The sequence below is a fragment of the Protomyctophum parallelum genome (genome assembly GCF_964188405.1).
Source record: "Protomyctophum parallelum genome assembly, chromosome: 19".
NCBI lineage: Eukaryota > Metazoa > Chordata > Actinopteri > Myctophiformes > Myctophidae > Protomyctophum > Protomyctophum parallelum.
The window spans coordinates 26,077,307-26,103,016 of record NC_139717.1 but is presented as its reverse complement, the minus strand read 5'-3'; the positions used below and the strand labels follow the sequence as shown (position 1 = coordinate 26,103,016).

At 44.7% G+C, this 25,710-nt stretch overlaps 1 protein-coding gene across 4 annotated transcripts in view; it reads left to right on the top strand.

The window, feature by feature from the left end:
• The window catches only part of nrxn3b (neurexin 3b), a gene marked incomplete at its 5' end in the record, with an annotated part of 401,977 nt that overhangs the window by 364,754 nt on the left and 11,513 nt on the right, over positions 1-25,710 (top strand). For all 4 annotated transcript variants that reach the window (XM_083790730.1, XM_083790732.1, XM_083790733.1 and 1 more), the window contains one exon: positions 22,998-23,079. In XM_083790730.1, the coding sequence (XP_083646856.1) occupies positions 22,998-23,079 (82 nt within the window). The remainder of the gene's footprint in view (positions 1-22,997; positions 23,080-25,710) is intronic.

Here is a 25,710-nt window from a genome sequence, read left to right as displayed (position 1 = left end):
GTGGTACAACAGTACGTTTCAACTGCAGAACTGAGCTATTAGAATCCAAAGTTAAAATATACATTACTATATAATAACGTTGTTTTTATCCTGCTTCTGTAAAGCGACATTGAGCAGCTATGACACCAGAGTGTCAATCAGAATTCATATTTTGTGGCTCGTTCTGGCTGTGTAACTAAAGGCAACTGGCATATGGCAAAATGAAATGGATCCTGTCCAAAGCCATTAGAGTTTATGCTTTTTAAAGCATCTACTACAGTAGCTGCTTGTGGTTTTATAAAAGAGTTTATGCTTTTTAAAGCATCTACTACAGTAGTAGCCTCGATACACACACACACACACACACACACACACACACACACACACACACACACACACAATATCCGTGAGGTCGCATGCAGTGTTAAGCCTGCAGGGATGGTGTGAGAACTAGGGAGGTGGTGGCAGAGAGGGGTGCACTAGCTCTCCTCAGTTGAACCCAAAGGCGATGCCTTTGAGCAGGCCGTTCATTGCATGAGGTCTGTGGTACAACAGTACGTTTCAACTGCAGAACTGAGCTATTAGAATCCAAAGTTAAAATATACATTACTATATAATAACGTTGTTTTTATCCTGCTTCTGTAAAGCGACATTGAGCAGCTATGACACCAGAGTTTTTTTTATGGTTTACCGTAATATCTTATCTTGTGTTAATCATAATCAGATTTTATCACATCACAGTGCACATTGAGGCACTGTGATGCTCTTTCTTGTGAAGTGGGATATATGAGTAAGAGTGAATGGGCTATTTTCTTTAACTGTGTCACTGTGCTGCAGGAGAAGTTGTCAGTTATTAATGGTTTTAGATGGCATTGGATCTGTAATATCATTCTGCTGATTGACACGGTAGATATTAGCCGGCTATAGACACACCGGTGAAGACGCCACCCACGTCAACCTGCCGCCCTGCTGTCACAGCCTCTACTGTGAGGAGTCAGAGCTAGCAATCAGGCAACGCTTCATCCTATTAGTGCTACTCATTTCTTTGATCCTATGCCTCGAGTGGGAAGACTATAATTCCAACCATATCTTATCCTGATTTACTGTGTTACCCACAAACTAATCTGAGAATCCCATCGGCAAATACGCATGAACAAGCTGGAGCACGAACAGCTGAGCAGGCACTATAAACATGCACAACACATTTTACTTGACAAATCAGAATCAGGGTCAACACGCAGACATGGCCTTGTGGTTAGAGTGTCCGCCCTAAGACTGGGAGGTTGGGGTTCAATCCCCGGCCGGGTCATACCAAAGACTCTAAAAATGGGACCCAGTGCCTCCCTGCTTTACACTCAGCATCAAGGGTTGGATTGGGGGTAAGTCCCTGAGACATACTAGCGTGTCATGTCCAGGGGGTGTACTTGTACATCAAGCTGCCTCACGCTACAGAAACAGGAGATAGGCTCCTGCCCTATGGGCCTCATGGCTCGGCAAGGCTACTTACTTACAAGCAGACACCCACCCTGAAAAACTCAATTTCAGGCAGGTCAAGAAAATGTATGAACATGTATATGTTTTATGTATGCCACATGTTTAACATACTAGACCGGTGCCCGGCTGTAGAGAACCGAGTCGGTTAATGATGGAAGTTTGAGACCCATGCCCCACACGGCTATGTAATAGTAATAACTGTAATTTCCCGCAACTTCCAGCAGAGGTGGGATGTCTGCACATGGTAATATGTATGTAGGAGCATGGCAGTCACAGGCAGCGTTGGAATAGGGAAGAGAGAATAGCAGAAGAAAGCGACATATAACAGAACAAATCAAATAACAGGAAGGCACAGTCAAATCAAATATACAGTGCGTGACTCGAGAAATCCTTCTTGCGCAGGTTGGAAAACACGTCCTGCATGTAAAAATAGCAGCATAGTTATAGAAAAGAAATCTCAGTTTCGTCGCAGACGGTTGAAATGGCACGGTTAAAGAAATGAAAAACTGAGAATCGGGGATGGAATCACATCAATAGCAGCAGCTATAAAGTGACGGCTTAATGAGCGTGGTTGAAGTGCCATGGTTAAAGGAAATCCTAGCGGCACCATTATTCTAATATGTGGCACAGCATCGTCTCGTGGAGTTCACCTGGCGTTTCATCAAGTTACAGTATAATGAAAGGAAGGTTCCATGTGACTGGATCTAACTGTTAATATATACAGTACTTTGTCACTTGGCCGTATGTGTAGCTCACTGGCAATAACTGTTTTGCAATAAATCTGCGGAATTCCTCCATCCTTAACCCATTTAGGACTGAGACCAGATTCTACAAAATGTCTTCTAAATCATCACAGTTTTCTGAAAAACCTGTTTCTATAATCATTATCGGTGGTTCTCAACCTATTTCATGTCAAGGAATTATATTTAATTGGCCGCCGACCCCCATCTGGAAATATGTTGTTCCAGAAGCAAAGATTTGAGTTAAAAACGTTTGTTCTGAAAGAATATATATTCAAAGATTTGCGCAGTGCATAAGTATAAAATAATGCTTAAACACAAAACGGGTTTCCCGTCCTGAATGGCTGTTGGTCTTTCATGTCAAACGTTGTTTCTGTGATGTGCGAGCGGTCTAAAAGGCCGCGAGGAAAGAGCATAATAGTTTAAATACTATCCAGACTTCAAATGGTATTTTAAACTTAAACACAACGTATCATAATATCTGTTCACAATAAACATCAGAATTCATATTTTGTGGCTCGTTCTGGCTGTGTAACTAAAGGCAACTGGCATATGGCAAAATGAAATGGATCCCGTCCAAAGCCATTAGAGTTTATGCTTTTTAAAGCATCTACTACAGTAGCTGCTTGTGGTTTTATAAAAGAGTTTATGCTTTTTAAAGCATCTACTACAGTAGTAGCCTCGATACCCAGGCTTTCATCTACAGTAGCTGCTTGTGGTTTTGTAAAAGCCAGGGGTAGAGAAAGGTTGGTTCAGGCAGACTGTGCAGAGAATTGAGTGGTTCACAGAAAGAAAATCATGCACTCATGATATTAATTTAGATGTGACAATTAATACGTTTATGTCCAAGCGGTGAGCTTGTAGATTGCCTTAAGTGGTTAAACTGTTTCACTGAAACATACTTTCTTTGTTTTGCACTTATGTTTCAATTTGTTGGTGACACCGTGCACCACAATTATGCATATTTGACAATTATATGCTCAAATTGCATTATGGATTTTGCTGCTGAATTCATTTCTTTCAATCATTTTATTTTTCATTTTTGCACAAACTGATACAGTACATGACTCACATATACATAGACAGACTAACACAGACATACCTACATACATTATACATACATACATACGTCTATACATCATCTTCTTCTTACTACTTATATATTCATGTAGTCTTCGAAATCATAAAACCTTTGTACTTAACAGGAATGGTTCCTTAATTTGCCAAACCTCTTGCTGCTGAATTAAATCATAGGCTATTGCCAATAATGTCTGCCCTATCAGTGAACTCATCTTCAGTTCCAAGTTATAAGTCGTTTTTCATATTTTTAGGCTGATCCTCCTCCATTTCACCATTATGCTGCCTCGATATGTGTTTGCGTACAGTACCTGCATCATTATTATTTAAGTAGCCATCTCCTGTACTGTACGTGTCCACCTGCTCTATCTGCATATATTGAGTTATCAATATCCATCAATGGATGAGAGCAGGACCTTGGCCTCACCATAACACCAAGGAGGTCGAGACGACACCCAACAGTAGTCCTGACAGACTTGGACTACACGGACGACATCAGCCTGCTCTCTGACCACGTGGAACAAGCGCAGGAGCTCCTGACCAGAGTGGAATCAGAATGTGCCAAGGTTGGCCTCCGGCTGAATGCCAAGAAAACTCAAGTTATCACCTATAACATCCCATCATAGCATCCACCTCTAACAACAACAGAAGGCACTGCTTTGAAGGAAGTCAATGACTTCAAGTACCTGGGCTCATGGGTCAACTCAACCGAACAAGACCTGAAAGTGGCACTTGCATGGAGGGCCCTAAACGGCATGGCCAGTGTATGGAACTCCAACCTCCCCTCCAACCAAACTCAGCTTCTTCTACGCAACAGTAGAGTCTGTTCTCCTATACGGCAGTGAATGCTGGACCTTGAAGCCAACCCTGCAGAAGTCTCTCGATGGGTGCTACACCAGAATGTTGCGTGCAGTACTCAACATCAACAAGAGCACACATGTTACCAACACAAATCTGTATGATGGAATGCCAAGGGTGAGCCAGAAAATAGCAGCCAGGAGAATGAGACTAGCAGGACACTGCCAAAGACACCAAGAGCTGCCAGCCAGCAAACTTGTGCTGTGGGATCCAACACACGGGCACCGGTCACGAGGACGTCCCACGCTAACATACATGGATGTACTCAAGAACGACACAGGAGCACAAAGTACCAACGAACTGGCCAGATGTATGGAGAACCGGGATGACTGGAAACGACGATGGAGGGCTCGTCTGAGGACGACCTAGAGATATCACAAGCATGGAGCTTCCATTCTTTAGTATTTTGTCTTGGACTACGTTATAGAAGCCTGCTGTGTTTGCCAATTGTTTCGGGACGTGAATTGAATTATAGGTTAATTAGTGATTGTTCACATCCATTCCTAGAGGTCTGCCCCCTAGCCATGCCATCAGGCACCTAGCAGTGGTGGACAGTAACTAAGTAGATTTACTTAAGTACTGTCTGTACTTAAGTACAATTTTGAGGTATTTGTACTTTACTTGAGTATTTCCTATTTCCAGTACTTTTACTTCTACTCCACTACATCTCAGGTCCACAATTTTTACTCTTACTCCACTACATTTATTTGAACACTTTAGTTACTAGTTACTTTGGAGATTTTAATCTTCATTAGAAAACACACCTTAACCACACTATATATACATTTCGGCCATTTGAAAATACGCATTGAGCTTGTAGATCGGCTACTTTCAAGAGATTTTGTACACATTTTGAACTTGTGAAATAGGAGTACTTTTAGTACATTTTGATGCAGATACTTTTTGAACACAGGACTTCTACTTGTAATGGAGTACATCTATATTGCAGTATTCATACCTTTACTTAAAAGTAAAAGTAAAATAATTGTGTACTTTATCCACCACTGCTACTTATAGGCATCATATTGCTTTGGGCAAATTCACACAAAATGGTGTAAAAATTCTATATTATCACTTTAGAGGATGCTAAGTCTTTTTTTCTTTTTTTTTCTTTTGCTGAGTCGAGCAGTCCTCTGGGCGGTCCTCTCTCCTTCTCCTCAGGCATATCTTATTTATACTTCTGTATTGTTTATTAATACAGATATCGTAGAACAAACATCTGAGAGAGATGGAATAATAATGGAAGAAAGCTCTGATGGGATTTGATTTAACAGTTTCCCAGCGTGTACATCCTGGTCCAGTCAGACAGTGGCCTTGGCTTAAACACTTTTATTTTTTAGCATCTGCTAGATGCTGTACCTACTGTAGTATTATTCGGTAGCGTACAGTAAGGGGTAGCGTATCGCAATCGAGCTGTGGCGCACTGGAAGTGACGTCAACAAGTAGTATCTAGGGCTATATCAGGACATGAAACGTCTGAGAAGAATGGAGAAGGCCATGAATAATTCACCATGTGGATCCACAACAGGCCACTGGCTATGCGTACCCTACCAAATAATACAGTAAAACCTCTAGCGGTGAACCCCCCGAGTCTTCAGAGTCGGGGAAGGGTGGGATTTGTTGCTTATATAATGCAACTTTTTATTCGTATTTGGACATACAATACTGTGCTATATTGTTTAAAAAAGTCACATATAGTTCACCACCCTTTGGCATGATATCTATGCCTTTTCAATACTGGATAATGGCTTCACACTTTCTATTAACTATTCATAAGAGAACTTACTTCTCATTATGGTGCATAGCTTTGACTACAGGGCTTTGTTGAAGGTTCAATTCAGTCTCACATTTGAACAGTTGTACTGTTCAAATGTCGTTGTGGTGGTTATGGAAATTGACAAGCCTTCCTGCAAGCCTCTCATTACCCAGGGAAATTAGTGCCTGTCATTCTCAAATTAACTCTGTTGATAAGGGAGAATGTCTGATACCTGGTAGCAATATGCCATTGCTGTTAACTCAGACTGTGACATCAAAAGAAACGTTTTTTTTTTTCTCTTTCTTTCTTGCCTTTCTTTTTCACATTATTTTGAATGGTCGAAAAGCCAGTAGACCTCTGCACCAAAGCGCAGTTAAGCTCACTGAAGCGTTTAGTTTTACTAATTGGTTTGTTAAGCTAGCTGGCACGGTGGGGCTCTGGGAAAACCAAAACATGCATTTTCAAGCTTGTAAGAACGGGATGTGTATATACAGTGCTATATGGCTGCCGAGGGAGTTTACATTTTATGCAAAGATTCTCTATCAGGGGAGAACAACATTTCCCCTTCCTCGATTAACTTGATTCTGCTAGCCAGAGATATTTGGGAGCAATTAGGATGGAAATGCATTCCGGAATACCATAGGGGTAAGTAAAAAGAAAAAGGGAAGAAAAAGATCAGACTGAAAGTGATTTGCATGTCGGCTGTGTTCAAGAAATTGCTTGCGTCCATCATATTCAACTGGCGTGGTGCTCAGGAGACTGGAAAATTAGACGTGAATTGTTTGCAGTTTAATTGCCTCTTTTTTCCTGCTGACAGGCAGGAAATGAAGTGATGTGAAAGCACATGCATGAACATGGACAGTGATCATTACATTGAATTGGCGTGGATTGCTATTTGGTGTAAGAGGATGGCGTTTGACAGGAACATTGTTAGAGCCGGGGCCGACCACGTGAGCAAACCAGGATGTAACTTTTAAGGCTTATATTTTTACACGGTGTTCTCGACATCTCTCCATCTGTCTCATGGAGCAGATCAAAAGATGGCTATTGTCTGCCAGGTTTGCTTAAGCGATCGCTGGTTTATTTTCACTTTAAAGAGTTATGGAGAGTTCAAGATTGTTGTTGTCAACACCTGTTATTAGCGAAGTCTGTGATGTATGGCTTGCGTGAACACAGTATTCAGTTATGCACAGTATAGTGTCTATTATGTGTTAATTTGTGTACTCTGAGAGTGCACAAACGTGGTCCACTTGGTTACATTTGTACAGTCTCAGAGTTGAATGATCTCTGAGGGGTTCAGTGTGTACTGTATGTATGGGTAGATGGATGTCTTCCTGTAGTGTCTGTCCCAGTGATCTGTCTGTCAGCTGTAATTGTGTAAAGGTCAGACTGAGAGGTATAGGCGCCTCCGCTTCTCTCGCTGTATTTATCACCTTCAATCTCTGTCTTCTCCCCCTCACACTTTTCTCATTATCCGTATGTCGTCCTTTCGTTCATTAATTACTTTCTTTCTTTCTTTCTTTCTTTCTTTCTTTCTTTCTTTCTTTCTTTCTTTCTTTCTTTCTTTCTTTCTTTCTTTCAGTACTTCAATTATTTAATTAATTCTTTGGTAGTTTTCTTTCTCTCATTCTCTCTTTCCTCACTCACAATCACACTGCCAATTTTGCAGCACTTATCCTCTCTCTCTCTCTCTCTCTCTCTCTCTCTCTCTAGTCTAACTGTCTTTGGTAGCCCTGGTGAGCACTTATCCTCTCTCTCTCTCTCTCTCTCTCTCTCTCTCTCTCTCTCTCTCTCTCTCTATAGTCTAACTCTCTTTGGTGGCCCTGGTGGGCTCCCTGGCAGTGCACTCCCAGTGCATTGTGGGAGATGAATGCTAGAGGTCCACTCATTGCGTTCCAATTAGGAGACAGCAGACTGATGGAAACCTGGCTGCTGCTGTGTGCAGCTCATTAAAAGAGTGTGTGTGCGCACGCGGCATACACGTGTGCGTATACGTGCAAAAGTTTTCACTGGGGGGCTTTTAAACCTCACCTTTACACACACACACACACACACACACACACACACACACACACACTAACTCAAAGCTATAGCAAAGGCCATTGCAACTGTGCCCAAGTGTGTGAACGGGTCGGAATAGGTACACGCACGCACATGAACGTGCTAAAATGGGGAGAAGGGATCGGCCTTGTTGTGACACACACGCCCCAGAGCAAATAGTCTTCGCTACGAGCATCGTACATGACAATCTCATTCCAATACTGTCAGGGATTGTTGTTCTCCTCTGTCGCGGGAGTCCGTATGCAACATTCAGTTGCGATGTTATTTATGAATATTTCATGTTGCTTTTGTGTTGCTGGTGTCAGAGACTATGTCCATGGACATCCATTAAGCCGCTCTCTATGTGTCTGCGCGTGCGTGTGTGTGTGTGCGTGTGCGTGTGCGTCTGTGTGTGTGTGTGTGCGTGTGCGTGTGCGTGTGCTTGTGCGTGTACGTGCGTGCGGTCGTGCGCAAGCGTGTCATGCATAGCAGTTTGTCTCTCAGTGTGTGGGAGCGATGGAGCATTGCGCTCCGGGGGCTTTGAACCGCGGGAGTTTCAGTAATGACTCCCATGCCTCACAGCGCCGCTGATGGATCCCCACGGAATGAGGCCCGGGTGAGTCTGTATGTATGCATGTGTAATGCATACGCACTCTGCGTATGGAATCCATGCACATTCACACGCCAGGTGGCGGAGGCGACCGTCATGCAAAGAACCTCCCTCATCAGGAGCATGCCGTCATAGGGGTTCAGTGTGCCAGGGGAGCTATAGGAAGAGCCCGGGATCAAACCGGCGAAACGTTCTGTACCCAAATGGCCTAACCATTTCCATTGGGGCGGCGGGGTAGTGTCAGGAATGCATTATGGGTGGACCCAAAAGCAGGCAACAGGATGCAAAGCAGACTATCTTCAAAGTGTTTATTTCACTAAACCAAGATAGGGCAAAACAAAGGCACAGCAAAACATATACACTCACTTGACAGAGGTCTATGGACCAACAAGGACACACTGCAAACAAAGGGCTTAAATAGACAGGGGTAACAGGACACAGGTGAACTCAAAATACAATCAAACACAGGATAGGACACTGACAAATAACAAGGTAGGATAGACAAGGTAACTAACAGTAACTAGGAAGACAGGAAACACTAGGAACAATACTACAAAATAAGATACACAAAACTAAGGCAACAACAGAGTAACAGAAAACCAAAACCAACGAGAAACAGTCAGGAATACATGAGCAAATACATATAAATGACAGAAATACATATTATAGTCCAAACTCTAAATAAGGACAGTCAAAGTTCACGGTCCGAGGAGCGGACCGTGACAGGTAGAGTTTCCGGGTGGTAAACGCAAGGTTGCCAGTTCGAACCCGTGCTCCCCCAGAGTTGGTGTCGAAGTGTCCTTGAGCAAGACACTGAACCCCTAATTGCTCCCGATGTGCTGGTTGGTGCCTTGCATGGTTTCCGCCGCCATCGTGAATGTGTGTGTGTGAATGGGTAAATGTAATGCACAATCTATGTGCGCCTTGGATAAAGGCGCTATATAGTTGCACCATTTACCATTTATCCATGCATGCCATCTGAGAAACGTTTCTCTTTTAGTGATGTATTAGTGGTGGAGGAATTTTAAAGTACAATACCGTAGTACTTTATGGTCATCTTTATTGTCAAATGAAAATGAATGCACCTACAGTATATACAGTATGTCACCTCTGAGAGCTTAACTGAATGGGCGCTGGGACATCATGTGAACCTTCTGTCATAATTATGGTAAAATAGTGCATTTATAAAGCACCACAAAGAGCTTTACCAGGTGTTTCGCATTCAGCCATTTACGCACACGACAACGGCGGACGAATAAACCATGCAAGGCACCAACCTGCTCATCGGGCGCAGTGTCTTGCTCAAGGACACTTCAACACTAACCCAGTGGAACAATAAGGAACGTTCCATTTCCCAAGCAGCCACTCAACCTCCTAAGCCGACCCTGAGCCCTACCTTTTAGCATTTTAATTCTTTAAAGCATCGACACTCTTTAGATAGATGGATGGATAGATGGATAGATGGATAGATGGATAGATGGATAGATAGATAGATAGATAGATAGATAGATAGATAGATAGATAGATAGATAGATAGATAGATAGATAGATAGATAGATAGATAGATAGCAACAGGCAGCCACATCACGCAGCGCCGAAACATATCTTTGGGTTCAGGTATAGCCTACCAATAGACCTACAGGCCCCACCACCACATTGGGACTTCAATGTATTAAAATTCCGTTCCACTCCGTTTGACAGCCGCATCGATATAGAAAAGGTTGGAGGGAATTGAGCCTCATTTCTGTTTAATTAACTTTTTTTTCCCTTCCCCTCACCAGAACAGTGCTGGGGACAAAACTATTACTGAAATTAAACGAATATTTTTTTCCCTATACCTTATATATAATATATGTGCACGCACGCACGCACGCACGCACGCACGCACGCACGCACGCACGCACGCACGCACGCACGCACGCACACACACACACACACACACACACACACACACACAAGCACACAAACACACAAACACTAGAAGTCACTCTTGTTGTCCCCATCCGAAACCAGCCGGGTACTTAACTTAGCGTTAGCATTAAAGGAAAATCTATTGCATTCCTTTTAAATAATCACCATGGAGATGTGTCAAAGTTAATAGTTTCCACCATGTTTTTTCTCTCTCCTCCTCTCCAGTGTCTTTCTTCCAGTGTAATAGTGTTCATGTACCACTCCAGCTGCGCTAAAGCTCCCCTAGCCCATTTTGCGCGGGAACCCCTTTTGGTGTTAGCATTATGCTATGCTTTAGCTATTGAAAAATAGCAGATCTACAAGCTCGTAGCGCGCCACTCGGTGGCGCGCTATGAGCTTGTAGATCTGCTATTTTTGAAAAATCGAAGAACGACTGACATAGAAACATATATGTTTTTCAGAAAACTGTCATTTTCAAACAGACAGAAATGGGCTAGCTGTGCATGCTTGTGATAATAAATGGTAAATGAGGATGTGTTTGGAAGCTAGAGTTACTGCAGCTCTCACAGCGCTGCGTGGTGACTTACAGCACTAATGGGAGTAATGAATCTCTGTGCAGCACCGCTCCTCCCTCCCCCAGCGTATTTACTCTATCAGAAATGGCAGTGTCATATGGTTGGCGTGTCGTGCGTGCGTGTGTGCGTGCGTGCGTGAGTGCGTGCGTGCACGCGTGTGTGCGTGTGTGTGTGTGTGTGTGCGTGTGTGTGTGTCTGCGTGTCCTGCGTGTTGAATATGACCTATGCAAACGCTGCCTTTGATGTTATAATGAGGTGTGCGTGCACGTTTGATGGCGTAGCCCAGCTGCTAATGGACAGTGCATGGCGTTTTAAGTGTGCCTGATGCACTCAGCAATAAGAAAATTTAGTGTATTATTTAAGTGTATTATTATGCAGGTACTTTGTGCGTGCGCGCGCGCGTGTGTGTGTGTGTGTGTGTGTGTGTGTGTGTGTGTGTGTGTGTGTGTGTGCGTGCGTGTGTGTGTGTGCTCGCGCGCATGCTCTGTTGCAGTGTAGGCGTGCATAGTGATGTGTGTCTATATATGCATGCTCTGGTGCTCCGTACTAGTCCGTAGGGGTGTTGGTGTGTATTCAAAGCAACATGTTTCACTATCACTGATAGTAGTGTTTCACCTTTCATCTTCTTAAAAAGGGACTAAATCAAAATGCTTAATTTGGTTTTGCGCTCATTAGAAATTGAAACCAACGGGGACCCCCGGCTAATTTGGAGGCAGCTGCGAGCATCAGCCCATTCCTCCACGCCCCCACATTGATCTGGTGTCGCTGCGTTGAAATCTCTCTTCACTGGGAAGAAACTTAGCAATAATAGAAATGGATTTGAAAAGGGAGATCAAAGTGCACTCCGCAAGGACAGAAGGAGAAAGGAGGAAAAAAATAGAGAGAGATCCAATTTCAGGACCTCATATCAGGCGTTGCACACGTTCACAAATGGAAAAGTCAATAAACTTTACGATGGAGCGTGCGGCGACCTCGGTGAGGGAGGGAATGCATTAATTGCGAGCCTTTTCTCTCGTGCATTCATCCCTGTGTTTACTCCACGCGATATTATTCCGTGTGAGATTTAGACAGATGGCCATGTGGCTCCGCTGGGTTTCCATCACCACGGGTGTCTCTGCAGAGTTACCACCACAAGCAGAGTGGCCAAACAGAGTTATTCAGGGTCATGAATAAACATTTCTGCTTCTGGCCACGAAACTGCTATTGAACACGACTTAAAACATGCAAGTCTTTCATGAGAGCCCTTTACACTGACATCTGATTTATTCTTAGTAGTTGTGTGGAAGTGTCACACACTGAATATAGCCATTAACTAGCTCACACTGTGTTGCCTCGTGCTGTGTGGTGTGAGCTTGTATACAATTGGGCTTAATTGGTTGATGAATGCTTTATAAAGTAATCAAAATCTAACTAGTAACTTACGGTAAGAATTGCAGTGGGGTAACAATATTTTCCCTCTGACATGTATAGTAGTGGAGTGGAAGTATAAAGTGTGGACATACTAAAGAAATGGTACATACTAAAGAATGGAGTAGAGTACTCAAGTGAAGGTGTATACTTTCCAAGCCTCTCCGAAGTAGAGAACTCAAGCAAAGGTGTAGTCCCTTTCCAAGCCTCTCATTACATTGAACCAGAGGAGCCACTAGTACGCCCCACGACGCGCAGCAGCAACGCTCTCCAGCCTCGGCACTCGGCCCTTCAATTGGCGTTCGATGACAGAGACGTCTATGGAAGAGGACTCTCTTTTCATCTTCCTTCGCCTATTCTCTCTCTCTCTCTCTCTCTCTCTCTCTCTCTCCCCTCCCCCTCGTCCCTGTGTCCCCCCCCCCAGTCCCTCTAGCCATTGTTTGTTTCTCCTCTATCTCATAACCTCATTCCCACTCTCGCTGCGTTTCACTCTCACACTCTCTGTGTGTACAAGATTGTGTGTTTATTTTTTAGTGTATGTTTCACACTTGTGTGTGTGTGTGTGTGCGTGCGCGTGTGTGTGTGGGTGTGTGTGTGTGTGTGTGTTGTGTGCGTGTGTGTGTGGGTGTGTGTGTGTGTGTTGTGTGCACGTGCGTGCGCCTCCCTGATGACCTTGTACGCTGCGGCAGCAGGGGGGTGATTAAGGATCAGGGCCAGAGACCATTTCCTTTTCCATGGGAAGATGAATGACCGTGTGTGAAAGTGGCTGCCTATGGCCTCTGGGCAATTAGAGTTTGCTGTGAGCCAGCACTCCTCGCCACTCTGTGTACAAAGCCAGGTCCTTGAGCCAGAAGAAATAACTCCACGCGGCGCACACGCCACCCATTGCACTACTATATACGCTACGAGGGTTGAGTGTACTAAACACAATTTCACCTCGACGTTCCAGCTGTTCTCCCTTTCTTCCCTCCATCACTTCATCCTCTTTTTCTAAATTCCTTCTCTTTGTATACCATCTACACAGCTCTCTCTCTTTCTCTCTCTCTCTCGACTTCCATCTCTGTATGACCTGAGAGGAAAGGATACCGTTGAACGGAAAAGCCACCAAAAGTGCTAATTTATAATATCAATATTTGATCAGTTAGCGGCTTGGCCTTGGCCCCGCTACGCTCATTCCAGAGTTAATTTGTCTGTTTGTTTTCCCCTCTTGATATACATTAGCGGCTAATGTATATCAAGAGGGGAAAACAAACAGTTCTGTGATTGATACTGATGTGTGTTTATGTCCTTCAGCCACGTCTTGCAATGGCTTCAAACCACCACAACCACACTACGCTTGCTTAGCATGGTGTGTGTGTGTGTGTGTGTGTGTGTGTGTGTGTGTGTGAGTGTGAGTGTGAGTGTGAGTGTGAGTGTGAGTGTGAGTGTGAGTGTGAGTGTGAGTGTGAGTGTGAGTGTGAGTGTGAGTGTGAGTGTGCGCGCGTGCGTGTGTGTGTGTGTGCATGAGACACAACAATGGTTCAGAATGTATTGCTCTTGAACTGCCACATGTTCCCTATAGTTCCATTCCTGCTCTCCTCTCCTCCTGTTTTTTTTCCTTCTTCTATTTTTTGTTTCTGATAAAGCATCTCATCTATCATTGGCGGTGGGGGGGCAGGTCATGAGCAAAAGGAGTTGTGGCAGCTTATTGATAGGGATATAGCCCGGCTCCATCGATTCCTCTTGTAATACAAGCTTCTCCTCTTGTCAGCCTGTCAAAGCCCAGATCGGACACGATAACGCCCGCATCAGAACGGCCGTCAATGGAAACGCAAGCCTCTACCAAGGAGATGACTATCTGGGTCCTTTTGAGAGAGGAGAGGAGGGCCAGCCGAGGGGATGAACAGGGACGAATCGAATCGAACGACAGACAGACAGACGGATGGTACTTTTGCCTCTGTGGTTAAAGTCACATCGCCCATGCCTTTCTCTCCTTTTTTTTCACCCTTCTGAAAACCAGACTTCAGTTAGTATATATTTATATCTCACATTATGTATTTGGAGGAAAAAAACCCCAGTGTACGTATCTGGTCAAGGTGACTAAAGAACACCTCTGGGAAGAAGAGACTGCTTCTAATTCCGTCGGTCTTCGATTTGTCCTTGCCTTCCGCATGGTCGCTTTGATCTCTCAACACGCAACCACACTAGATATCCATGGCAACTGACGGTCAGGATGGGATTCTCTCGAGGAGAATTGATTTGTTTTGTTGCCTCTTTTTCCTCCCCTTTTGGTAAAAAAACAACAACTAAGAAAAATATTTCTTCAGCCATTGGGCACTGTGGGCATTGTAAATAAAAACCAAATCCAGATTTGATGGTGTGGATGGTTGGACTGGATATATGATGTTGACTATATGCCTTTCTCCAGAAGGCCCAGACCAGGGCAGTGAAGGTCATCTGTGTTCTGATGATGCCTCACTGTGTGTGTGATGTGACTCACTTTGGGCCATATGTACTTTAAACACCCGCATTGTTTAGATTAGCCTCTGTCAGCCTTGAGACCCAGAGCTGTACAGTGCGTGCCCGCTCATATTTCATGTTGTGAATATAACTTGAGGCCGACGGCTGTGTCTGTAGCCTTTATGCTCCTGCCGCCCCTGGGAGCAGACAGTGTTGTGAGTTTGTATGCTTACTGTTGAGCACCGGGCCATGGGCTCGGCTTTGCTGAAGAACATGATCGCTTTATTGTCAGTTTACACTGGGTAATTGGATTTTTTTTTTATTCCCCCTTAAGGATATCCGTCTTAGATACACACGCAGCTTCCGACGCTAGCTGTATTATTATTGGAAAGTGTGCGCCGGGCACGCTTGCACTTCAGCGCTCTGTGGAAAAGGTACAGGATAGTGTTGCTCGAGGGAGACTTGGACGTTCAAGGTTCAAGGTTGTGCTTTATTGTTACATCTTGTGTACAGTCAGGTACATAAGAGTAAAACTTAGTTTTGTTTGGGTTCCTTACACACAATGCAGCAGCATAAAGATATAGCATAACATTCAAACAACAAAAACACAGCAAGCACAGCAAACAAAGGGATAGAATAAGAGTGCAAAAAAGAGCATTAAAAGAGTAAAAAATTAAATAGTAACATTATGTACATAAGTTAGATAAACTTTATGTGAACAGCTTCACAGTAGATTTAGTTTAAGAAGGTGCAATGTGAGGTTATGTTCCGTATATACAGCCGAGTCGATGGCCTCTGAAAGGGAACTAAAGCCCTTGTTGGCATGGATAGCATGGATAGCATGGATAGCTTATATAATGCTTGAGTGGTTACGTTTTAAGTAGTGTATTTCTTGTTCCTATTCCAACAAAATAAAAAAACGGCCACATAAGTGACAAAGCTTTTGTGTGCCAAATGGAGGAGGTTGTGCGGTTTAAGTGTGTGTATTCATGCTCCTCGAGTCTCGAGTTCAGTCTGAGGAGAATGTGTGGAAATACTCTCAGATGCATTTGTTTTTCCCAGCGAGCCTCAGTTAGCTCCGTGCAGACGGAACTCAACCAAGGCCAGCAATTATCCATCAGCGCACAATATAAATCATCTGTCTGGAAATCCAGTTTGACGCGGCGTAATGAAAATAGTCTTGATTTCACCTTCTCTTTTTTCACCCGATAAATTCTTCCACCGTTTATGTCCACTCCGAGGTCAGCCTCTGATTGGTAGTTGAGCAGGAAATCCATCCAGTCGCTGTGGTAATTGCAGGCTTTTGTGTAATAATGGCCTCTGCTGCTGCCGCCGGCTGATTCACTGTGGTCGCATCCAGCGTTCCCTGATTAAATGGCACCGAAGCCCTGTCGAGAGAGAGAGAGAGAGAGAGAGAGAGAGAGAGAGAGAGAGAGAGAGAGAGAGAGAGAGATAGAGAAAGAGAGAACGAGGGAGAGGGAGAGAAAGACACCCGCTGTCTTTAACGTCGTCTCATTTTGTTTGTCAGGGTAATGTCATCAGCAGTTGGAAGCCAAAAAGCATGAGTGCATGTTGACGCCCCGTCTTAACCCGGGGGAGGCTGTCTATCTTTATCGACCTCCTACCTGCGTGATCCTTTCAGTTTGACGCGCGGAAGTGGTCCGAGGTAAATGCTGTTTTAATGAAGTCTGCCGCCGATCGATCCCACTGTGGGTGTTTGTTTGAGGAGTCGGGATTTGGAGCGTCTTGAACGAAGGTATAGCCTCACCTTCGGCAGACCATGAGGCTACGTGGCTACAGAAGCTGTCGGATTTGTTAGAGGACCTTTTCTTTCTCGTCTTTATGCGGGTAAATCACGCATGTTTGTAGAGAGAATGTTGCGTGTTTTCTCGCACACACACGAGCGCACGCACACGCACACACAGAGAGAGAGAGACACGCACGCACGCAGGTGGAGAAAGTTCACCCTGTGACACTCAAAACATAAACAATAAATGCTGTTTTGAGAATACATGCACCAAGAAAGAGAAAGATAAAAAAAAGAAAGAAAAGAAAGAAAGAAATTGCTCACTGCCAAAATGTATCCTACTCTGTTATGGAGATTTAGACAGAGAATTGGATTTCCCCAGCTGTGAAATCAGTTTTTGTCGTCCCACCAGCCAACCTCACTATACCCCACTATATATACAGGCTCCCTGCATTGCACACAATGCAACCACGCACCCCTGCATGCATTCACACCATCCTATATATACACCCCTGCATGCATTCACACCATCCTATATATACACCCCTCCATCATTCACACCATCCAGCTATATGTTAACCTGACTCTGCCAGATTGCGGCAGTATAAGTTCCCTCCTCCTTCCTGCATCTGGTCTCTCAAGAAGAAACGATGAACAGGAAGCATCGGGACAAAAATGATCATATCTCCATAATAATTTCGAGTTGTGGTCCTGATAGGTTGTTTACATTTGGCACAGCTTCAATATGTCACCAGTCTCTCGTTGATCCCGCCTCTAGCGGCCGCATACGGCCGCATATCGCGGTTGTCAGCACACAGCCGAGTACAAATCAGGCATTTCAACGCCATCGCTGCCGGCCAAAATACATTTTAGTCGACCTTATCAACTGTAGATTTAGTCGACTAAAATCTTATGCTATAACTGGAATTTTATTCAAAAAGCTATATGAATAAAACTACATACAAATTTGCTGTCAAAATCATGACTAATCCACGCCATCCAGCCACACACCCCTATATGTGTCGACGCCATCCAGCTTCACAACCCTCGATGCATTCACACCATCATATATATACACCCCTCCATCATTCACACCATCATATATATACACCCCTCCATCATTCACACCATCATATATATACACCCCTCCATCATTCACACCATCATATATATACACCCCTCCATCATTCACACCATCCAGCTTCACAACCCTCGATGCATTCACACCATCATATATATACACCCCTCCATCATTCACACCATCCAGCTTCACAACCCTCGATGCATTCACACCATCCAGCTTCACAACCCTCGATACATTCACACCATCCAGCTTCGTGCCATATATATGATTGACGTCTCCGGGCAAAATCAAGGGACGGTTTCCTAGCTTTGCGTCACTTCATTGGTTCCGCATTGTCCCAGTGGCGGTGCGGCATTTCAATCTGGCACGGTACAAAATGTCAATACGCCACATCATACATTTCACGGGGAATGAACGCAGAACGTGACAGCCCTCAGCAGCTCAATGGATGTCCAACATGCATATCAATGACCCTTTTCAATCTCTCCCCGAGATGAATTGAAGTCGGTTATATGATATGATACGGTCGCCTATTTCGATTTCTATTGAAGGGTTTCAATCAAATGCAGAACATTGGCCGTATCGGTGCCGAGAACCATTTCAATGAAACCGTGTCAAAGCAGCCGCCGGGCCTTCCTTATTAACATGAATTTGGTGGGAGCGGAAAAGATTTCTATATTTCATCATTTACAGTAATCCTTGGTGCGGTACACGGGTGCCTTCTTTTAAGTCACTTGTTAAATCCATATGCTGTACAGTATGTATATAGGCTATGTGTAATGTGCATATACATTTTCTGCTACTTTATATTCTTAACTGGTTTCGCACCGGCCCCCGAGAAAACGAGATCTGTTTTATTCCCCATAATCATGGGGAAAAAATAATAATAAGTACGGTCCGTTAGCATTTTATGCTAACGATCCGTGACGTTTACCTAAAAACAGCCAAAATACTCACGTGCCAACTTTTCAGATTGGCTGAGCGTTGCATCATGTTTGTGCCGCTGTACCACTATACTGTACGTTTTCATCTAACATTTCCATAACTGTGATAACGAGCAGCACACTGCATGGGTCTAACAACGTATACGGGGAGTGGGCTCTGCAGGTGCAACGGGTGGGGCGTGCATTCCCGACTTGCTTTGTTCCCGACTCGCCACCAGTCTAGTTAATTATTGTTAAATTACTAATATTATTTTGCGTTTATCTATTTCGATTTTCGATTTATTTTTTGCTGTGGGGATGCGGAAGGGGAAAGACTTTGAATTATGTTTATTTTTTTTGGCATTTTAATCTCTTCGAGGTTCCAGTGAAATTACATGTTTGGATCATTTTATTTTAAAGTCTCAGTTGTTTGTAGCCTGCAGGCACACGCTGTTCCAGGGAGAGAGACGGCCACTAGTAGGATGTGAGTTACCACGTTGCTTATTTCTAACCTAAAATGTTAAATTCAGATACATATTTTAGTGTGCTGATTCAATTTACAGTGAATAATAAGACCATCTGCATGTCATCTCAAATAAGATTCAAAACTAAATTAAAAGCAGGTGTGTTGTGCGGGAGCGGGAATCACAGAGGTGAAAATGCATTTATGTTAATGGCAGTGTATACAGTATGTTATCACGCAGCATGTGTTTGTTCAAGTAATTAAGATTGGCTTTAGGGAGTTTTTATATAAAAAGACACACACTAAAAATTCTATGTTTTTGGCATCTATTGTTAAGTACCGTATGCCAATATGAGGACCAAAAGGCTCTAAAGGTGTGAAAAACATATTATATGTGTTATTTTATGTTTTATTTCCTACTACATATTAATTCCCTATATGCTTGCTTTTGTCAAATCGCTTTTCCTTAATTTAGATACGTATGTCATTGTCATAAGACACTTTCCCCTTTGATTCGATGAAACACTTTTTGACTTTGTGCCAGTGAGTGCTCTATAAATACAGTTTATTATTAGTTACTCTGGCCCTCTGTGTGAGGTCAGGTCAAAGGGAGAAGGAGATTAGAAGCTCTGTGTGAGAGCGATGGGAAGCATGAGGCTTTTTACCCACAGAGCCCAAAGCCTGGCTAAGGTTATGTTATTACATGGATTAGCCTGACACTGCTGCACACAAATGCACGCACACACGCACAGTCTCACGCACGCACGGTCTCACGCACGCACGCACAGTCTCACGCACGCACGCACGACCGACCGCTGTTCACAACTGGTTGAAGCAGTGTGGCGCGCCACGTCCTGAGGGCATGTAATGGGTTTGTACCGTAAGCCGGAGCAGTGGTTTTTCTGCTGGGATTGTTATTGAAAAGCATATGGGGAAAAGCCACAGGCCACCAGTAAGCCCACATCCTCTGGCCTCATGCCTTCAAATGCCTCAGCATGAGGACGTGTCCGTCCGTGCGTGTCACATGGTACGCGTACACTCCGTAGAGACCGAGGCACACCGAGTATAGCAGCGCTCCCCAAAGTATAGCTGATCTACAAGCTCAGCTAGAGCTTTGTACATGTGTGCTGTTCTCAGGCGCGAGCGAGTGTAGATCAGGCTTAACCACTTGAACCCTATAGTGTCACTAACTATGCTGTGGGGAAACGGTCACCGAAAAGAGCAGATCTACAAGCTCGTTGTGAGCTTGTAGATTGGCTGTTTTCAGCAAGGACATGTTGGTGTAGATGTGTAAACGAGCAGACCTGACCAGAGCCAACTCAGGTCATCTTCAGTACAGTATAGAGGGTTTTATGATGCTGCATACTGTAACCTTGGTGTGTGTGTGTGCAGCTTCTTTGCATATCCTTAATTTTGATCAGCCAGCCATTATTTGAACATTGTATTCTAGAGAGATCAGTGCAGGCATATTGATATAAATATGTCTTTTGAGTGATGCTATAGCCACTTTATGTCTGAGCACGGAAATACAGTTTTTTCACCACCAAGTGTCACTGTTGCGCAGCCTAACACACACACGCACACACACACACACACACACACACACACACACACACACACACACACACACACACACACACACACACACACACACGTACAGTACAGCACCACTCAGTATACTCAGTGTATAGCAGAGAAGCTTTGAACTAGTGATGATGGAAGGCTGAAAGGGCTGGAACAGAATGTGAAGTGGCTCTGGTGGTGGTGGGTTTCATTTCTGGCCCAGCCTCCCACATCACAGCTATCATAATAACAAGGCAATATAACCCCCTTTCAGCAAGACCCACGTCTTTGTATGCTCGTATGCCTTCAGTAAATAATATCACACTTACCAGGGGGCCATATTTTGCAACAATTTAGTTTAGAGAGTCCCCTGTCTTGCTTCGGTGTCGCTTTCCCGTCGCCGAAGCACATAATCGCACTGTATAAACGTGCATGCCCGAACGCACACACACGCACGCACACACGAAACAGACAAACGTGACACGGGCACAAAAGCTCATTTCGAAACACACTGATACAGGAAGACCGAAAAGCATCAACAACAAATAACCCTAATCACATACATAGAGTATATTAGGAGTATATGCTACAAAAAAAGACTCCAGCAGCATGTTTTTGGTGTATTTAAATCTATGCATAGCAGACGTGTGTGTGTGTGTGTGTGTGTGTGTGTGTGTGTGTGTGTGTGTGTGTGTGTGCGACTGTGCGTGTGTGCGTGCATGTACACCATACTTGTACTGCCTACATGTACTGTCGAATTTGAGAAATAGACATTGAGAAGACAGTTTTCCTGGTCCTTGCAAGAGATTTTCAGAGGCTTACAACTATGATTTTCAGAGGCTTACAACTGTGAAAGCATGCAGGTTAGGGTCGCAGGCATTAATTAGACGTTATGGTAGGATTGGAGTTATGCCAGATTTAGTGTTATATTTGGGAACTGGTATCTTATACCAAATCTAGCAGATCTACCTACAAGTGTTTTTTTCACATGTTTTAATGTACCACGTTCAATGCGTGCCTCTGGTGTGTGTGTGTACAACTCAGCTATTAGGGTTAGCGTTACAAATGGCAACGGATTTTGAAAATGGCATTTATAAAAATGCCGTCCTAAAGTTTTAATGTCCTCAGTGCGTGCGTGTGTGCGTAGGTGCATGCCTGCGTGCGTGCATGCGTGTCTAGCCAGCGATGACAACCTCTGTGTCCTCCAGGGCAGCAGCATTAGCATCATCATCATCATCATCAGCGGGAGACGGCACATGGAAATAAAGGCGGCGAGCAGAGAGAGAGGCGTCGGTTGGGGGGGGGGGGGGGGGTTTCATTAGTCTGTCAAACTCAATGATATTTAGAGTCCCTGCGCCCTGGGCACGGACGGACGGACGGACGGACGGACGGACGGGGGAAACTCAATCAGTGCTCTGATTTCATAACCCCTGCTCGGTGACAGGGCTTATTTTATCGGCCCACCAAATCCCTTCTAATAAACGGCGGGGCCGACTTGGCACCTCACCGCGTGAAATACAACCTCCATGCCGTCCTCCGTAGGTCGACCCGAAAGCGGAGGGGTGTGCGTGTGCGTGTGTGTGTGTGTGTGTCGGGCGATAAATCAGAATTGTGGGCTACTTGGAAGGTGCAGATAATCCACTGCAGGTCCGGATATGGCCCCCCTATACACACACACACACACACACACTAACACACACACACACGCACACACAAATCAGAGTGCAGGACAGTGTTGATCTGGCGAGGGCTTGATTGATTGATTGCCATTGATTGTGAGGTGGGGGGGGGGCAGCGGGAGGGCGGTAAATAATCTCCGGCAGAGCGAGTGCCGAGCGAAGGAAAACAATTATCTGTGCAGGCAGGACGCGCCGTAAAGTGAGGAATGATAAACACGGTGAAATATGATTGGCTCAAAGTGATATATGGATGTCGAAGGGCAGGCTGTGTGTGTGTGTGTGTGGGGGGGGGGGGGGGGGGGGGGGGGCGGGGGAAGTGCCAGCGGTATATCCTTGAAGTCTCTGGGGAAGTGTACAGTTGAGAACTCAATGCACTGCGCCATTTTCTGACCATCTTATTTTCTGTTTGTGTGTGAGTGTGTGTGTGCGTGCGTGTTGTGTGTGGCGTGTCGTGCCGTGCGTGTGTGCATGTCGTGCGTGCGTTGGGTTTGTCTCTACATATACGTGTGTACTGTCTAATGCGCTTGTATGTGTTTGTGTGTGTTCTCGGATGATGTGTGTACGTGCTTTTCTGTGTGCGCGTGCGTGCGTGCGTGCGCGTGTGTGTGTGTGTGTGTGTGTGTGCGTGCGCGGCGTGTGGCCCTCCTCTCAGCAGACGACAGATGACATCGTGTCGTCGGCGGAGTGCTCCAGTGACGACGAGGACCTGGAGGAGTGCGACTCCGGACACGCAGGTAGGACGGGCGCGTCGCGCCGTGCTTGCTCTCAACCTTCGGTCTATATACTTCCTCTCCTCTCTTTTTTCTTTCTTTGAGTTCTTGTTTTCTTTTTCCTTTTTCTTTTTGCTATGTCGAGGAGCCACTCCTCTAAGCATCATGTCCCATGGGAGCCTCAAGTGTAACTTCAAAGACTTCCCATAAAAGCAAAAACCGCCCGGCAGAGAAAACATACACGATAGCGTTGAGGGGGGGCGGGGGGGGGGGGAGAGAGAGAGAGAGAGAGAGAGAGAGAGAGAGAGAGAGAGAGAGAGAGAGAGAGAGAGAGAGAGAGAGAGAGAGAGAGAGAGAGAGAGAGAGAGAGAGAGAGAGAGAGAGAATGCTGGGGTTGGGGTCCTCTCAATGTGTATGTAAGCTTTAAAGAGCTCTAAGCACTTGGAAGTAGGCGGATGAAAGAAGTAAGTTGTCAGATGGTATCCTTAGCGTGCCCTCTGTCAGAGAAGACATTAACAGTCTCTACTGTGTACTCGACTTCTGCTCAACTGCTGTATATATATATATATACATTTATATTTATATTATATATACGCATAGCCTGAGACCATAACTAAAGTCCACACTTAATAATCTCAAGTACAAGTTACACTTTGTTAAGGGGCCTCCAGATGCAGACATGGCGAGGCGCTGATACTAATTTTGTCCGCTCAGCATTCAGTGGCGAGCAAAGGCAGAGAGGGGAAAAAAGCTGAAACTGGACGTTGACAAAGTACAAAATTAGTATTTCGCCCCATGTCGCCCACACTGATGCTTCAAAATGTATCTCTCCTGTACATGGTTGATTTCCTCTTGCTGTGCGTGCGTGTGTGTGTGTGCGTCCCCCCTTCGACAGAGGATACATTTTGAGATTCTTTTGAGAGCAAACGATGCTTTCAGCATAGATACTGTGATATGTAGCAGACTAACTGCAACGGAGCCTCTTCCTCGCTCCTCTTTCCTCGCTCCTCCTCCTCCTCTTCCTCCTTCTCTTGTTTGTACCTCTGTTTTCCTTCGTCGGAGGCTTGCCTTACCTGAAACATTCTAATAGAGAACAGATATCCTCGAATTTCTGTGCGCATCGTCTCTCCCCCTCCTCCCTCCTCCCCTTACACACACACATACACACACACTGACTCACGCATGCACACACACACACACACACGCAGACACACTGACACACTTTAGATGTCATTAGGTCAAAGTGATAATATTCCAGAGTCAGACACTGAGCAGTGCAGCTGGTAAAGCAACGCTCCAGTGTTCGGCGCTATATAAGATAGCAGACAGCGCTCAGATCAAAACGGGATAAGGTTCCTTTGAGACAACTTGGGTTTGGACCGCCGCACTGTGGAGGTTTTAATATGCAGCTGTCAGTCAAGGCCTCTCTGCCCATGGGAGGGTTTGGCTCTCATCCCAGCGGCTGTGGGGATAAAACCTGGAGTGCACGAGCTCTCCGTTGAAACTGGCTGAGTGTGCGAGAGACTTAAATTCCCCTCAGGCCCCCGCGGAAATCATTACCAGCTCAGGCGATTTTAATGAGTGCACAAGCTCTCCGTTGAAACTGGCTGAGTGTGCGAGAGACTTAAATTCCCCTCAGGCCCCCGCGGAAATCATTACCAGCTCAGGCGATTTTAATTGCCGCGCTGTCCTTCAAAACGCCATCACGGCGGACTAATTGATGCCGCCTTAATCTGGCTAAATATGCCCCGGCTTGGCACCGAGCATATGTCCACTTTTCCTAGCTAATAATGAGGCCGTTTTCATTCGGATGCCGCGGAAACAATCAGTCACTTTTTACACACTGTTATACCTCTGGCCAGAGATAAACAAAAGATAGTATTAGGCATTTATTTAAACGACGCCTCTGAGTATGTGTTGATATTACCACATATGAGAGATAATTATGCAACTATCCATCAGCTATTAATTTAGCTTCTTGCCCTATATCTGTGAAAGCGACTCATTTCTATTGAAGCCTTATTATTCCGCTGCAGCGCAATTCTGTTTCCCTGGAAATTGTGCACACAGTTTCTGCTCCTTGTGTTCACAGGCTCTGATGTGAATAAAAAGTCATTTTCTCCTCAGGTTCAGCTGGCATTTGCAAGCATAATTTGCCGGAGTGAATATACATCTAAGATTATTTAAATTGAAAGGACAGAATGTGCCAGCTTGTGTTTCTTTGCCCGCCATTATTTGTAGAACCACAAACCCAAGTATGCTCAAAAGTGGAAGTGCAAAGTAACTGGTAGTGTAAGATTTATATTAAAGAAATTAAATAAATAAGGACCAACGTGAACAACATGGTACCCTCCCCTCATATAGTGGCAACATACATAGCCATAGCCATACACACTCATACTGTACGTACATTTCACCATGTCGACACAGAAATTCATGCCCTCATTCCTCGCCCTGCTTCCAGCTGTGTGACCAGTTGCATGATGACATGACGTTTGTTTGTTGGGTTGGTTTTGATTTCTTTATCCTTTCGTTCTTCATTCTCTCCTCCTGCGATGCATCATAATTATGAACCATCTCTCTGTGCTCTATCGATTTGGACCCCCAACTGGCTGGGTCACAAATGATTTCAGTTTATTCACGTTTGTTTTCTTT